This window comes from Sorghum bicolor, chromosome 9 (assembly GCF_000003195.3).
Source record: "Sorghum bicolor cultivar BTx623 chromosome 9, Sorghum_bicolor_NCBIv3, whole genome shotgun sequence".
NCBI lineage: Eukaryota > Viridiplantae > Streptophyta > Magnoliopsida > Poales > Poaceae > Sorghum > Sorghum bicolor.
In genome coordinates, this window is record NC_012878.2 from 4894179 (window position 1) to 4910816 (window position 16638).

At 39.5% G+C, this 16638-nt stretch overlaps 1 protein-coding gene across 1 annotated transcript; it reads left to right on the top strand.

Moving 5' to 3' along the window:
• LOC8069531 (kinesin-like protein KIN-13A) lies at window positions 7816–14753 on the top strand. Its single transcript, XM_002439266.2, has 12 exons — window positions 7816–8298; window positions 9337–9570; window positions 9687–9860; window positions 9944–10048; window positions 10812–10889; window positions 10995–11076; window positions 11183–11345; window positions 11839–12174; window positions 12262–12480; window positions 12573–13182; window positions 13262–13327; window positions 14118–14753. Exons 1-12 carry the CDS (start codon window positions 8119–8121, stop codon window positions 14298–14300), a joined length of 2430 nt encoding a protein of 809 aa, XP_002439311.1. The 5' UTR covers window positions 7816–8118; the 3' UTR covers window positions 14301–14753.

Genomic DNA, 16638 nt, shown 5'->3' on the forward strand with positions numbered 1-16638 from the left:
CGCATGCGGCGAGCGGCGCCTGGCGATGCGAACGGGCGGCTTCGAAGCGTTGGTGTTTAATGCCTGGCGAAGCGAACCAGCAGCAGCGCAAGGGTACTCGGGTCAAAAACCACTCTCGGGAACGCCGGAACGTCGTCCAGTAAAACAGATACGGAGGGAATACCATGTTTTAAAGTTTTTATCCAATCAAAAGAAATTAATCTATATTTATAAAGCATAAAGCATTTAATGGATATGTCCTGCTCTTCCAACGCTATGGCCCTGTTTAGTTCCCCACCTAAAAATTTTTCATCCATCCCATCGAATCTTTGGACACATGCATGGAACATTAAATGTAGATAAAAAAATAAACTAATTACACAGTTTAGTTGAGAATCGCGAGACGAATCTTTTAAGCCTAGTTACTCCATGATTAGCCTTAAGTGCTACAGTAACTCACATATGCTAATGATAGATTAATTATGCTTAATAAATTTGTCTTGCAGTTTCCTGACGAGCTATGTAATTTGTTTTTTTATTAGTTTCTAAAAACCCCTCCCGACATCCTTCCGACACATCCGATGTGACACCCAAAAAATTTTTATACCCAATCTAAACAGGCCCTATATTAAGCTAGAGCAACGTATCTAGCTAGTCGATGCATAGTAGGATCACAAAATAAATATAAACATATATCATGATTATTAGATAAAATCTAATCCTCACGTGCTCATGTAAATTACCGTACGTCGATGTACGCTAGGGAGTCTAGATCCAAGATAAATTGATACGATTATTAATAAATCTAAGCTACAAGCTAGCGAAGTGACTATGTAATATGTACATCCCATTGCAATGCACGAGCATTAAGGAGGAAAAAAATTCTTGTCTCCTGACATTTTCGTCCAACCTAATCTTGAAGTGGCTTAGACTCGTCATCAAATACGATAACATTATGTCCGTGTTTTTTTTCCATGAACCATCTGTTGTTTCCGTTTCTTTCACATTTCTTTTTTTCGGTTTCCTCTTCCCACCATTACGTGACTTTTTTCTCTTTTTATCTCATTATTTCTTATATAAATATATTATGAGTTTCCTATTTATTTAACTTTACAAAATGCGCTTACGTCCTCTGTGTACCGTATGTGAGTCTATACTTATGGTTGGTGCTCATACAAGTAAGCATAACTTGCATTTTTTAAATTTTTTATCTTCCACTTTTTCTTATAAACAAAAAATAATAAATAATAAATAAATTATAAGTATCCTATTTCTTTTACTTTCCAAAACGCGCTCACACCCTCCATGTCCTATATGATAGTTCAGACTAATGATTTGTGCTCATACAAATAACCACAATTCGCATTTACCAACCCATGGGCACAATTGCTAGCACTAAACAAAAATTGTTAATGGTCTACCTTGGATCGGTGAGACGCGCAAAATCTATATAATACCGGAGTAAGTGAGTACTTTGTCGACATATTCTTAGGTCTTATTATTTTTCTCTTCCTAAGTATAGTTTGATATATATTTTTTTTATAGTTTTTTGTATTTCTATTTTTCCTAGCAAAAACTCAGACACGTGATGGATCGCACGTTTGTGTCCTGGCAAGAGAAAGAAGAGCCACTTAGCATTGGAGGTCACAGTTCCAAGAGAGAATTCACTGACAAATAGGCGTATAAGAGGGTTTGAGTTGATGGTCACAACATGGCGATGATGGTGGTCGAGACAACATGGGAACCGCTCGTCGGGGCAATGGGAATTTGCGTAGGGCTAGCGGCGGGGGCGTCGTGCTAGAGTGGTAGGCAGAAGTCTTGTGGTTAGGGTAGAACGTCATGGGAGGTTGGTGGGGTAGTGATCCTATGTGAGATGCCGACTGTGGATGCTAGAAGCCTAATAGCGAGGGCAGCAGCTGAGGGGTGCATGAGGCAGTGTACACTGTACACAAAGCGAGAGCATGATTAGAGACAACATCGGTAAGGAGGAAGAAGGATAATGCAGTCTCCAACCACGCGACTCTTCTCCCGTAGCAATGCACTCGTATATTTCCTACTTATACACATGAATACTAATAATTTATTATATATATTTGGTTAGATTTAAAAATATTTTAGGCCTTGTTTAGTTTATCTCAGAATAAAAAAATCAAGATTCTCTATCACATCGAATCTTGCGGCATATGCATAGAACATTAAGTATAAAAACAAATATTAATTGCATAATCTATCTATATTTAATGCTCTATGCATGTGCCCCAAGTTGATTTTTGGGTGAACTAAGTTCACCCAAGAATAAAAAACTTTTCAAGATTCTCTGTCACATCAAATCTTGCCGTATATGCATGAAGCATTAAATATAGACGAAAATAAAAACTAATTGCACACTATAAATCGTGAAATGATTTTTTTAAGCTTAGTTAGTCTATAATTAGATAATATTTACTAAATAAAAATAAAATGCCACAGTATATCAATCCAAAAAATTTTGAAAACTAGACAAGGCCTAAACAAGACTGTACTTAGGCCTTGTTTAGTTCTGAAAAAAATTCGGATTTCGGTACTGTAGCATTTTCGTTTTTATTTGACAAATATTATCCAATTATGGACTAACTAGGCTCAAAAGATGCATCTCGTGATTTACAGGCAAACTGTGTAATTAGTTTTTATTTTCGTATATATCTAATGCTTTATGCATGTGCTCCAAAATTTAATGTGACGGAAAATCTTGAAAAGTTTTTTGTTTTCGGGTGAACTAAACAACGCCTTTTGAAAAGATTATTTTGGGACACGAGGGAGTGGCCCAAAATTCCGCGTGTCAGGCCGCCGTATGGATGCTGGGACTGCTGGGAGAGGCTGTGGCAATCGGATCACGACCAGATACGTTGGCTCTCTTCAATGGAGGATCTCGCGGTTCATCGCATCGCAACTACTAGCATCCAGGTCTGCTCGTAGTAGGCACGTGAAGTACGTGTACACGCAACGCTTATGCATGCTACTATTTGTACCGAATTTAGTGGACGGTTTTTTGACGAAATAAGAATTATATTAGATAATAGCTAGGTATATGAATATGTTAAAAACATTCTAGATTATATAAAGTTTTAGAAAAAAATTATCTAAATTATACTCAAACTATAAATAGCTCTAGATTTCAAAATCAAACCTGCAGACGATTTAGATGCTGACGAGGCTGGCACTGCTACGGCGGGTTGTTGCCTTGCGCTGGGAATGCACGTGGGCCGACCGGAACAACCTAACAGCCTTACAACCGGAACACAGTTTAACAGTAATTTACGAGACAAATCTTTTAAGTCTAATTAATCTATGATTGGACACCGGTTGCCAAATAAAACAAAAGAGCTATAGTACCTATTAAACTTTAATACCTCTAACCAAACACCCCCTTATTTTTTTAAAGAAAATTTAGTTAGTAGATAGATTATGCATATCTATATTTTTTGTTATTATGTTGACATTATCGAGGATCCTCTACATTGATCAAGACTCGAAAGAGAAAAGAATTACAGAAAACATAAGTATTATGCAAGCCCTAAAAGGGTACACTGGATGCAACACCTAAAGCTTAGTCCAAAGAAACCTAGGCCCATATATGCAACATCTAACTCGTCAATATGGCTTGCTCGAGAGCCCAAGAGATGAGTTCAAGCTAAGTGCTAGAGTGAACCATCTGTCTAATCGTCTCTCATGTCGATGACATTTTGTGTTCCGCATTTCTGAGGCCAAGGTGATCGAGTGGCGATTGCCTATAAGGAAGGGCGAATCGCAATCAAGACAAAAAGGGCACTGCACAGAGGCCAAGTAGGTGACTAACCAAGTCCCCCTAATGCGGAATGCAATGATCATGAGTAAATAAGGTCGTCCCTCTAGGAGTTTCATTTGCATTTGATGAGGTAACACATCAGTAAAATGATGACATGGCACATAGATTATGAGAAGAGAAAGGATATAATATTGTTGATTGTCTCTAACAAATGGAAATGGTCTCTGTTAATCGCCTCAGTAAATAATTTCTAGAAAACTAAAAAAACTAGATGTTTTCAACACTGGAACGTGCAACTTGTTGCTACTCACATAGCAATGGTTAGTTTCGTGGGTGCGTGGGGAGGCTATAAATAGGGTGTGTCCAGGTTTAGCACAATTCTTGACCCCCCATTGCCGATACAATACATTCATTTGCATTGAGAGATTGCATCGACTTGCATTAGAGATCAAGTTTGTTGCGGGTTTGCTTGTTACTATTAGTGTTTATCGCAACCTAGATGAGTTGAAACAACAATATTCCATTGAAGCAATCAATTGAAGATTATAGAGTGCTCCAGAAGTGATTGTGAGGGCTATTCATTTCGTCCCCATCGGAGGAGGCAAAGAACTACTCTAGTGGAATTGGAACTTGGATAACACCTTGTGATTTAGCCGCCTCAAGATCATCCCCCCTCTTAATTCCTCACTGGATACACCAATGTAGGTACAACAAGCTTATATTATTGATGTTCTTGACATGGCAATAATAACCTTAAGCTTGCTAACAATCGAAGAACAAGTTGACAACCAAACGATTGATAGACTTTTCCATGGGATGAATCTAGTTCACTCTATGCTAGGGTTCTAAGTAAAGTAGAACAAATGGTCTAGCGGAAACATGCATTACAAGAAAGTAACAATAGCTAAAGTTATAAGAAAGTAACAATAGCTAAAGTTTACATGCAAACCCAAGTTCAAAGATGGTGGTTGTTAAGGGTATTTATATGTAGGACGCCCTAAGGTGCATACTAATAAGTACCGATATGAATCAGCAACGGGATGACTCGATCTTCATGATAGCAGGTTTGTGAACAAAGGATAACTTGCTATAGAGACAACGGGTAACTAGTTTTATACCTGAACAAGGTTGGATGTGACCAAGCGATAGGGAGAGAGACACCAAAACACTGAGGACTTCGACTCGATCTTTGAACGATTGCATAACCACAAACCGAGACTAATCCACACAATACAGTGTAGCCTAACTGAAAACCATAGAGCACAAAGTAGGGGACCTCAGAGAGATGTCTCATAAGCTCAAGAAGAACTCACAAGAACAAATGTGTAAAACACCCAGTACCACAACTGCAATACCATATCAGGTTCTTAAATGACCAAAAGTTGTTTTTAGTAGTATAGAGGGGGTATTTATACTAGGAACAAGTCTCTTAGATAGTTATGAACTAAAGTCTCCACGTTGAGAGGTGGAAGGCTAACTGGCTGAAGCATTCACGTGGTGGTCTTCAATTTCCGTGTGTCTTCTGGGCTTCTGCGCAACCTTTAGTAAAATGGTAATTACTCTTTGCTCGAGACTCCAAATGAGGAGTTGTTTGTTGGGTTGAAAACTAGACTTGATGAGATTTCCAACCATGTATATTATGACCCATGTCTCTTTTCAAGATGGTATAGTTTTGCACTGGACATTGAGACTTCTACAATGTACTCCTAGAACTTATCGTGTCACCCTTCTCTTCTTGGGCAACAATCTTTGTGCCCATGGCATAACCTTGAGTGTCCTTCATGTAACACGATAGTGTAGCCTCTTGTGTAAACTCGAGTAACACGATTTAGGCAGCATATAGTTCTTAATAATATTAGGATGTAACTCAAAGAGGAAAGCGTGCACCTCTTGTTGGACTAACTTCGCACGGTTGCGTGTAATCGGTCCCTTGTACACTCATGTGGGTGTAAGTGATGCAACTGGTGATGCACTGGGGTTCCATATGGCTTGAATGTCCTCATCACATACCCTAACCTAGACATGCCCTAAGGGGCTTTTGAAAGCCCTGTGTTTGGTTTTGGTAATAGAGTGGACTCATATTTTAAATGAGTTGTGATTGAGCCAGGGTCCATATGGAGTGATGAGTAAGGCTAGGAGATAATAGAGATATAGATGAAGCCATATAAAGCCAAAGCTCACACTTGGAGAAGAAAGAGGAGATGAAAATAAGTTTGAAGGCAAAGGTATAAGATAGAGGTTTTTATCTCACAACCCGAGATGCAATAAAGTGCATAGTCAGGCTAGGATAGATAGTCGTACTATTAACATCGAGAATTGTAAAGCGAAGATGGCTGTCTAGTGCCATTAGGTTTGAACTAACTTCGTACATACATTGGACCTGGTGATGTGTTGAGGAAGGAGTGAACATGCTTTAAAAGATGATTTGAAATGCCAAGTCCCTAAGGTGAGGATGTTCAAGTTGGCAATTTTGAAAAAGCATCTAGGAGGCCAAACCGATGGTCCAAATGCACTCATATAGCTTTTCCCTTTGCAGGACTCTCCTCATCGGCAGACTAGTCGGTCTAATGGTGTTTTACTCTAAACCTTGAGGGGAGTTTTAAATAAACATGTCAATTGCGGAGACAATTGTTATTTCCATTGCTAATCTGCTTGCTGAAGTTCTCCTATTGTTGTTCATCACGAGAAGAGTCTACCGGTTCTCCCTAACAATATATTTAGAAATAAAAACCAAAACCTCTTCGAGTGATAATGTGCTTATGGACTAGGAGTTCGGCCATCAAAGCAAATGCACTGAGTGCGTCTACACAAATATGATACTTCCTTGTTCCAAATTATAAGTCGTTTTCATATTTTTGTATGTTTATTTTTCTATATAGATATAACATGTGTCAAGATACATAGGAAAATAGACGTATAAAAAAAAAGTGACTTATAATTTGGAACGGAGAAAATACTATTCACATACTTTCCTCACCTATGAATGTGAAAATGCCTAGCACTTTGATCACACCTTTGGATACTTTAAATCATAGTCCTTTTATTCTTCCCCTTGGCTCAATATAGGTGCGCCATGGATTGGTATAACAACTTAGAGCAACTCCTAGAGCTTGGCTAAAATTAGTAGCCAAATTCTATTGCTTAGCCATTTTGTAAAATAGAAAAGTTCTTAAAAAAAAGAAGAAGTTCACAGCAGTCTTGCTATTTTACAAAATCAGATAGACAGTGTTAGTGGTTGGCTATATATGGTCACCGAAAATCAAGAGATAACCAAAATTCTATTTTATAAAATCAGATAACACATCTATTGAAGCATACTTTTTACTATGCAAATTTTAAAATAGTCTCCACAACAAGAATAACCAAGTTCTTGGAGTTGCTCTTATGCGGCCCATTATAGGTATCTAGGACTTGCAAGTTTTGGTAAAGTTTTTGATAGGTTTGTTAAATCTTAGGTTTTGCTCACATCTGTTTGGCTGGCTGAAAATTCAGCTCCTGCAGATGCTAACACTGATTTGTTGTAAGAAAAAACCATTGTTTCATGACTGACAATTAGTGCTGATAAATTTAAGAGAAATGTGAGATAATGTGTGTAATTTGATTGGTGGCGCAAAGGCCGTGTAAAAAATGCCCTTCTAACCCCACCTTCCGCCACTTGTGCAGTTGTGCTAGTAAGCAGCAGTAGTAGCTAAAGTGTAATTACCACAAACCACTAATGACACACAAGACACCAACATGTTGAGTTGATATAAAATAAAATAAATAAAAAACAAGCCGGCCATCCTCTCTACGAAAACGCACAAACAAGTCCTCTTCTCCCCACAAAAAAAAAACAAGTCCTTTTCAAACACAAAATTCTCTAAAATTTGAAACAAAGCACCACCCTTATTTTTTTCGCTCGCCAAAAAATTGAAAGAAAAACCAGAAAGGAAACTCCGTTCAGGAACTCCAATTTGCAGCCACCTTTTGCCACTCCTTTAATAACTTTTTTGCAGCGAGAAAAAAAAAATAAAAAAGCGAGAAGACAGCCAGCCAGCCAGCCGCCCCGCATAGGCAAGGCATAGGCCCCGCCCAACTCTCTTCTTCCTCCCCCGAATTCCCATTCCCAATTCGCCCTTCTCAAATCCGGCGCTCGCATTCCCGACCCCCTCCCGCCCGCGCAGATCTGGGATCCGCCGCCGCCGCCGCCGCCGGATCCCCCGCCGCCCAGCGGGGACTCGCGTGATCCCGCCGCCGCACCCCCAGCCGCCAAGTTGGCGCCCCAGCGGAGGTCGCAGCGCCTCGCCGGCGGCGGCGCGGGCTCCGCCGCCGCCGCCGCGGGGGCTCAGCCCGGAGCCTCGGGCGCGCAGGCCGCGATGGGCGGGGACTCGGGCGACGCAGTCACGGCGCGCTGGCTGCAGTCCGCGGGGCTGCAGCACCTCGCCGCGGCCTCCTCCGCCGCTGGCGCTGGCGGCGCCGCCGACTACCGCGCTGGGATGCCTGCTGGGCTTGGTGGCGCTGGCGCGGGGAGCATGCTGTCCAGCCTGCTCATGCAGGTGAGGTTCATCTGCCCCCCGCCTCTCTCTGTCGGCTCGGGAGATGAATGCGTGATCTAGCTGTTGGAATGCGGATCGCGATGGTGGCGTCATCGGCGCGTTCCGGTGCCGTGTGTTCCGGATCGGGTTGCTGTCGATACCAGGCGTTGGAATCCCGCGATTCGCTTTAGGGTTTGTTGCTTTGCACACAATCGATCGGGTTCTGCTTGGCTTCATGAATAACTGGTTTCTGTCGTCTGGCTGTCTGGGCTACGGCAGCATGATTACAATCTACAACATCTTTTTTCTAGGCTTTTTCACGGCTTGTTAATGGAGGAGTGTGATGAGCTGTATGGAATGCATGCCCTGCCCATTAATTCATGGGCAAACCCACATTGTCTAACTGATAGCCATCTCTGATTACAAACATCTTTATGCAATGTGTAAACTTTTCTTTATTTTTTAAATGGACTTTGGAAAGTGAATCGTTAAAATGGAATCCATGACTTAATTTTTGTTCTTTATGGTTCCTTTAGGTGATATTTTGATTGTTGATTATCATTTCTTTTGGAATGCCTTTGAATACCATACTCCTATGGGGAAAATAGTCTGACCATCAGTAGGAGATGATTTGGTTCATTTGTTTATTGTTTGTTATATTAGAAATAGTATGGTTCAGATAAAAGGCAACTTGTACTGATTGCAGCAAGAAACGATCATGGGTTTGTTGGAAGTTGAGACATCCAGGAAACCCTACTAACATGAATCTGGTATGATTCTTGTTTAATTGTGTTGACAAGGAGCAAAGTTAAAACTAGAAACTAACTTTCAACGCATATGCATATGTCTGATGTGACTTATTTAGCCCTTGTTTGTTACATGTGATGCAACTAAATAAATACTTCTGTTTTCTTCTAACACTGTTTCCTTCATGTATTGCATGCCACTACATAAAAGTATTATGGTTTTCCTAGTGATAGGATGTTTACATATGCATATACTCTCATAACATGTGCGATTGCATAAATGATGACCGCCATTACTATTATTGTTTCATAGGGCTATGGGCCAGAATCGATTGAGGAAAAGCAGAGGCTTTATACGCTTCTAAGAGGTCTAAATTTTAACGGAGAGTCTGTACCCACATCAATGTCTGAGCCTTACACACCAACGGCTCAGAGCTTTGGTGGTGGGAACCCTGTGGAGGGCTTTTATTCACCCGAACTTAGAGGGGAACTTGGTGCTGGACTTCTAGACCTTCATGCTATGGATGATACTGAGCTTCTGTCTGAGGTATGCCTTGTAAACATTCGTGATTGCATGATCTATGCGCTGAAACAGTGTTTCATATTGATTCGTGAAGTAGCTTCATTCAGTCTATTTTAAGCTTATTATTTTTCTGTTGGCAGGATGTAGCGTCGGAACCATTTGAGCCATCACCTTTTGTCCCAAAGGATATTGATGATGATGATGAGGATGTGATATCAGGGAGTCAACAAGTCCCAGTAGATAATTATGGTGTGGTGACCAGTGAAAAAGAGAGCACTTCTCGAGAAAATAATGTAGCAAAGATTAAAGTAGTGGTATGTTAACCTTGTTCAAGTCAGTGATATGCTTGAGTCTGGTTAATACTTGACATACTTGACTTATTTCTTCACATTTTCAGGTAAGGAAAAGACCTTTGAACAGAAAGGAGCTATCTCGAAAGGAAGAAGACATTATAACTGTGCATGATTCATCATGTTTGACAGTCTACGAGCCTAAGCTGAAGGTATCTATGACCCATCTTCAGGAAGTTTTGTTGTGCTTATATAAAGCTACAACCATTTGTTTAATTTCTTTTCATGGTTATGGAAACCAACCATTTTACACTTAAATGTCTATCTGATGCATTGGATGGTCAACGTAGGTAGAGATACTCCTTTAACTCTTTTATGGTTGTACTTCATGTCCACGATCAGTGTCCTCATGTGCTTAACATGTTACGTGCTGCTAGTTATATTAACTATGTATCAAAACCTGGAATACTGATACTATTCCATGCTTAGTGCCTACTGTGCTAGATTGCTACCAGATGGGTACTAAGTAGACTTGTAGCTTTCCAGTGATGTGTGTATATATTTGTGTTGGGGTGTGCCTGTTTGTTGGAATGAGCTGGAAGAGTTTGCCACCATTTTGGTTTAATATGTTCTAATTTAATGATTACTTAATTTCTTCTGTTGACTAGCATCTTGGGTTTAACATTGCTGCTACACATTCCTGAGCTTGTTAATAAACCTATGCAGTGAACCTGCGGTGCTTAAAATAGTCCTTTAGAACATTTACCGAGAAAAAAAGGCATTGAAACTAACTGAAATGCTGCTTGTTTCCTTTACTTATCAGCTATATATATATGTTTTCCAAAACAGTTCTAAATAATTCTGATATGCTGTAGTATAAACATGAATTCATAATCTTAAGATTTCACGAGTACTTGAGACCTTTTCTTTTTCACTACTTTTATGCTGTCTGCTAATGTATTCTTCCAATGGAAGGTGGATCTGACAGCCTATGTGGAGCAGCATGAATTTTGTTTTGATGCTGTTCTGGACGAACATGTCTCCAATGATGAGGTGTTGCACTTTCTTATCTGTTTTTGTCTTGAACAAGCAGGAGAGTGTATGCTCAAAATGATTATCATTTAATTTACAGTTAACTGTGTGGAATTTTCTGGACAGGTTTACCGTGAAACAGTTGAGCCCATAATTCCAATTATATTTCAGAGAACAAAAGCAACATGTTTTGCTTATGGCCAAACAGGTTAGATAGTACAAACTGTTATTATAGGGGTATCAATATATATTTTTATGCATAATTGCATCGTGGTTTCTTATAGTTTCTGTTGACCTATCTTATTCGTGAGCAGGCAGTGGCAAGACATACACCATGCAACCTTTGCCTCTCAGAGCTGCACAAGACATGGTTCGTCTATTGCACCAACCTGTCTATCGGAATCAGAATTTTAAGTTGTGGCTTAGCTATTTCGAAATATATGGTGGGAAACTCTTTGATCTTCTATCTGACAGAAGGTTAGTTTTTGGATTATCTTTTTTTGGTTACGTGACCTACTTAAATATTTAAAAATAACATACCTTTCTACCTTCACATGTTTTTTGATGTATTGAATACCATGGTCACATTGTCTTTTCCCCTCTTCCTTGTGTGTGGGTGAACTTGTGCATGTGTGTGCTTGTCTATTCATGATATTTGGTGCGGCGTTGAAGCATGTTGTCTACTTCAAAGTATCTTTTCTTCTATACATAGAAATCCATGTTTTTGGATATTAGGCCGAAATGCTGCTTGATGCTTTTATTTGTAAAACGGCATCATTGATGAAAAACATATGTTTCACCAATTACTGAAAGGGAATATTTATGCTTGAAACAATGGCACTTCCTTTTGGGTTTTGAAAATTTAACTTAAGAAACATATTTGTTTGAAATATGGGCCTAAAAACTGTTTTTGGGATTTTATGTCCAAATGATTTTACCTGAACTGATTTTTTCTATCTTTGTTTTATAGGCAATTACTGATGAGGGAAGATGGCAAGAAACAAGTTTGCATTGTTGGTCTACAGGAATTTGAGGTTTCTGATGTTCAAATTGTCAAGGAATATATTGAAAGAGGGAATGCAGCCAGGAGCACAGGGTCAACAGGGGCCAATGAGGAATCATCAAGGTCACATGCTATTCTGCAACTGGCTGTGAAGAAGCATATAATTGTAAAAGATACCAGGAGACAGAGAGATCGTGATGCTAATGAAGCTAAGAATACAAAGGCTGTGGGGAAAATATCATTTATTGATCTTGCTGGAAGCGAGCGTGGTGCTGATACTACTGATAATGATAGACAGACAAGGTGTTGCTTATGTCTCTATAGATTTGCACCCCTTTGTTGATTTCCCATCTCACTTATTTTAACCATCAACTTGTTATCATATATCAGGATTGAGGGAGCAGAGATAAATAAAAGTCTGTTAGCTCTCAAGGAATGCATTCGAGCTCTTGATAATGATCAGATACACATTCCTTTCAGAGGAAGCAAGCTTACAGAGGTTCTTCGTGACTCATTTGTTGGTAACTCTAGGACGGTGATGATTTCTTGCATTTCTCCAAATGCAGGCTCATGTGAACACACACTAAATACCTTGAGATACGCTGATAGGTAGCAATGCTATATCCAAGCGATATACATGATTTGTATGTTTCAAAAATGCTTCTTGTCATTAACTTAGTAAATTTCTCATTAAATAACAGGGTCAAAAGTCTTTCCAAGGGTGGAAACACAAGAAAAGAGCAATCTACAGTACCAACCACCACTTCTAGCCGGGAGTCTTCGTCGGCTCCATCATATCCACTGCCTGCTGAAGCTGAAGAAATTCCTAACCAGATTCAAGAGAAGAGACCAGTTGATACTTTCCGGAAAGGCACTGAAAATTTTATCTCCAACCCTTCTGCGGAGCCTGACAGAAATTCCTTTAGTATGATTCCAAGTTATTCTAATAGAGGGAGAGAAGAAAACGGCGCAGCATCTGGTAGTGACAGGGAGAGGTATGATTTGAAGTCCACACAAACTGCTTACACTAGTAAGGCACAGTTGGTTCAGAATTCAGCAAGCACACAGGAGGAGGAGAAAGTCACAAAAGTCTCACCTCCTCGGAGAAAGGCTTATAGAGAAGAGAAATCTGATAGGCAGAGCAATTACATGAAAAAGGATAATGGTCCTGAGACAGGTCGGGCTGGGTATAAGGTGCAGCAGGCAAAGCAGCTGCAACAGCAGCAAAGGCCAGCATCTGCTTCAGCTTCATCAAGGCAATCTGAAAAGGAAAGTTCTTGTGATGATGTAGAAATTGATGCAATTCTTGAGGTAAAGAACAATTCATGGAACTGCTGTTTTATTTTATCCTGCATCGAGCTGTGGTGATAAACTCTCTTTTGTATGTTAGGAAGAGGAGGCCCTCATTGCAGCTCACAGGAAGGAGATTGAGAATACTATGGAGATTGTACGGGAAGTAAGTCTTAATCTACCGAATAATGTCCATGATGATGTTCTTAGATTGACTGCTGTATAAAATAAGTCATCTTAATGTATACTACCACCTCCATTTTAGAATGTATGGCGAATTAGATTTGAAAAAGAAAGACTGTAAGCTTTGAAATTTTAATTAGTTTTACTTAGTGGTCAAAAAGATATATCAATAAACTTGTATCCATCCCAAAACCGATGTGAATAGTGCTTAGTCAAACTATTTGAAGTTTGGTCAAATTTATATAAAAAGATGCTAATATTATCATACTAATTAAGTTTCATTAGAACCGTCATAAAAATATATTTTTATGGTATATCTATTTGGAATCATACATATTGGTAATATTTTCTATGAACTCGTCAAACTTAAGATAGTTCGACTTTGACCAGACCTAGAATTGCATCCTTTTTGGGATGGAGGTAGTATTTCACATGCCTTTTAGTAGCGTAGTTTTGTAGTAATTGATATTATATTGTAAGAGAATCAATGGACAAATCATACCTTGATAGATTCTTTTAATTATATAATACGCTATTATAATGATATTTGTGTGTTCGTAGGAAGAAATGTGATTAGCTAGTACACATATGTGCACATACATGTCCAGTTATCATAAAGAGGGGATGATATATTTTGTGAATTAACGTTACGCTATCTATTTGCTTTTGACTTCCTTGTTCTTTTGTTGTATGGTCACCGGTTGATAATACCGCTACTTCACAATATTGTTCATCTTGCCAAGCTGCTTAAACACATGCTTTGTTTGTCTCAGGAGATGAACCTTTTGGCAGAAGTTGATCAACCAGGTAGCCTGATTGACAACTATGTGACCCAACTGAGCTTTTTGCTGTCACGCAAGGCTGCAGGCTTGGTCAGCCTCCAAGCACGCTTGGCACGGTTCCAGCACCGCCTCAAAGAGCAAGAGATCCTTAGCCGCAAGAAACCTTCCAGATAGTATGATCAGTGATGGCTCTGGCCTTTTGCCTGGTAATCTGATTGCTACAGCTCAGTTGTGGTCCATCAGTTGTTTTTTTTACCTGTGCTCCAGCAGTAAATGCTAGCCCCAAGCAACGCAGTGATAGAAGACACATGGGAGTGTCTTGGGGGCGGTTTTGATGGCCGTGGACAATTTGGGTTTGTCAGGGTTGGTAACCAGTTTGGTAATAGTCCTTTTTACAGTGGGGCTGCTTGGGTGTGGTTTTTTTTTTTTGGCGGATGTATGGCTTGCCCACTTTGTCTTTCTTTTTCCCCATTTTGTACGAGGAGAAATTGGAACTGTTGTTTGCAGATATCAGTGGGTCTGATTTTCGCCGTGGGGTCTTTTGTGGAAACAGATACATTGTTGTTGTATATTCATTACTGATATTATTTGCATTGAGGAAGGAAAGGATGTGTGAATGCTGAAGCACTTGAAATTGCCTTTCCCCATTTCTTCAGCGAGAACAGGGAACACCTGCTGTGACAGTCAGCATTTATGGGTCACATACTGTGACACCCACTGACGTTTTCTTAGTGTTCGTTTTTCTGGACAAGCTCCAAATGTTTAGAAGGGCACTCGCTTGTCTCCAACATAAGGTATAAATCAAGTTGAAACTCATGGTATTTTTGTGGTTCTATAAGCATGTCATGAAGGTCCTAAGCATCAATAAGTTTAGCTTGAAGATATACCATCTACTTATTTGAAGATCAACAAGATCATGGTTACAGATTATGAAAATTGATACCTAAGGAACGATGACAGTGCATTTAGAGGACTAAATAACAAAAAAGATTTTGCCATTCTCATTTCCCTTTGTATTCTTTTTACGATGATACTATTTTATCCAAGGACAATTTTCCCCAACGAGATTTTTATGGTGCATGTCGACATCTCACATCACTCATTCAACCTAAGCCAGCTATATTGTCCGATATCCAATTATGTTTTTGAACAATGAAGAGGGAAATGCATGTCTCATTCACCGCTAGCAACGTGCATATCTATAATTCTTATAAAGCAAAACCCATTATCTAATTCTTTTAACATGCAAGACGTCCACCTCAGCAATCCACTATCAACCCCACTATCTATTTATCTTAAAATACAAGGCATCCACCTCAGCAGTCCACTATCAATTTATCTTGACATGCAAGTTGTCCACCTCATCAATCTACTAACATTTGCATTAAGGTTCACTAGCACAAGAATTATGATATCCACATCAACAAGACACATCATCCACTATGAATACAATATCTACAATTATACTAATAAAAGAGTTATATACTTATACTCCTCCTTCATACCCGCGGCAACGCATGGGAATCCTCTTAGTTACAAATATGTAAGAAGTCTATAACGACATGAAAACACTAGTCTTAGTAGATATGTAGATCTTCTTTTTTGCGAGCAAGATATGTAGATCTTCAGGAGATCTGGCGATAGATGGTATACACGTAACTAGCAGTCCTATCACTCATGTCGTTGTAGACTTCTTACATTTTTTTTTTGTTTCAATATCTTCAGGAGATCTGGCGATAGATCTGGCATAAAAAGTCAATTCCATTTGACTGAATATATATGTATCTAGCAGCCAAGCCAAAATATTTAACTGAATCTGGTGTTCTAGGCCAAACAAGCATTACTGTGTCACCTCGTCGTCAGCCGATCAGACGTCTAGAGTTGGCTGTCACCACTGCTACTGCTGACATCACTGGTGTTCTGAGGAGACGTTGCTCCCCACTTGTAGGTTGTCTGTAACCAACGGCTCCAACACAAGAACCGCACTGCAATCTGGTTTGGCTTCCAGGGATGCGTAGCGACTGCTAGAAACAAGAGAGGCTATAGAAACAAGACGTTGGTTACCTGAATTGAAACTATCACTCACAAACAAAAAATAGGAACTGCTTGAAACTTCACATACCCGGATATTGAAACATTCCAGCCCAGACAATCCTATATATTAAGCTTCCTTTCGTGATCTGTGGTTTCTTTTGCACGTATGTTTAATACGTATTGTGAGTCCTACTATGCTCTTCATCAGTTTTTATGAGTCTAATAAAGTGTAAACTCTAGAACATGGGAAGTGCTCTGTTGGAACATCAATAAGTTTAGCTTGAAGATATACCATCTAATTATTCAAAGATCAACACGGTCATGGTTGCAAATTATGAAAATTAAAAACTAGTAAGGAACGATGATAGTGCGTTTTGAGGACTAAATAACAAAAAAGAATTTTCCATTCACATTTCCCTTTGTATTTTTTTACCTGAATGCTTTTCTCATAATTATTTTAGCAAGTCACGATGCTAAT

Coding starts and splice junctions, on each gene's coding strand:
- LOC8069531 (XM_002439266.2), top strand. CDS start 8,119: ATGGGCGGGGACTCGGGCGACGCAGTCACGGCGCGCTGGCTGCAGTCC. Junction 11,077..11,182: donor TTTTGCTTATGGCCAAACAG/GTTAGATAGTAC, acceptor ATTCGTGAGCAG/GCAGTGGCAAGACATACACC. Junction 12,481..12,572: donor ACCTTGAGATACGCTGATAG/GTAGCAATGCTA, acceptor ATTAAATAACAG/GGTCAAAAGTCTTTCCAAGG.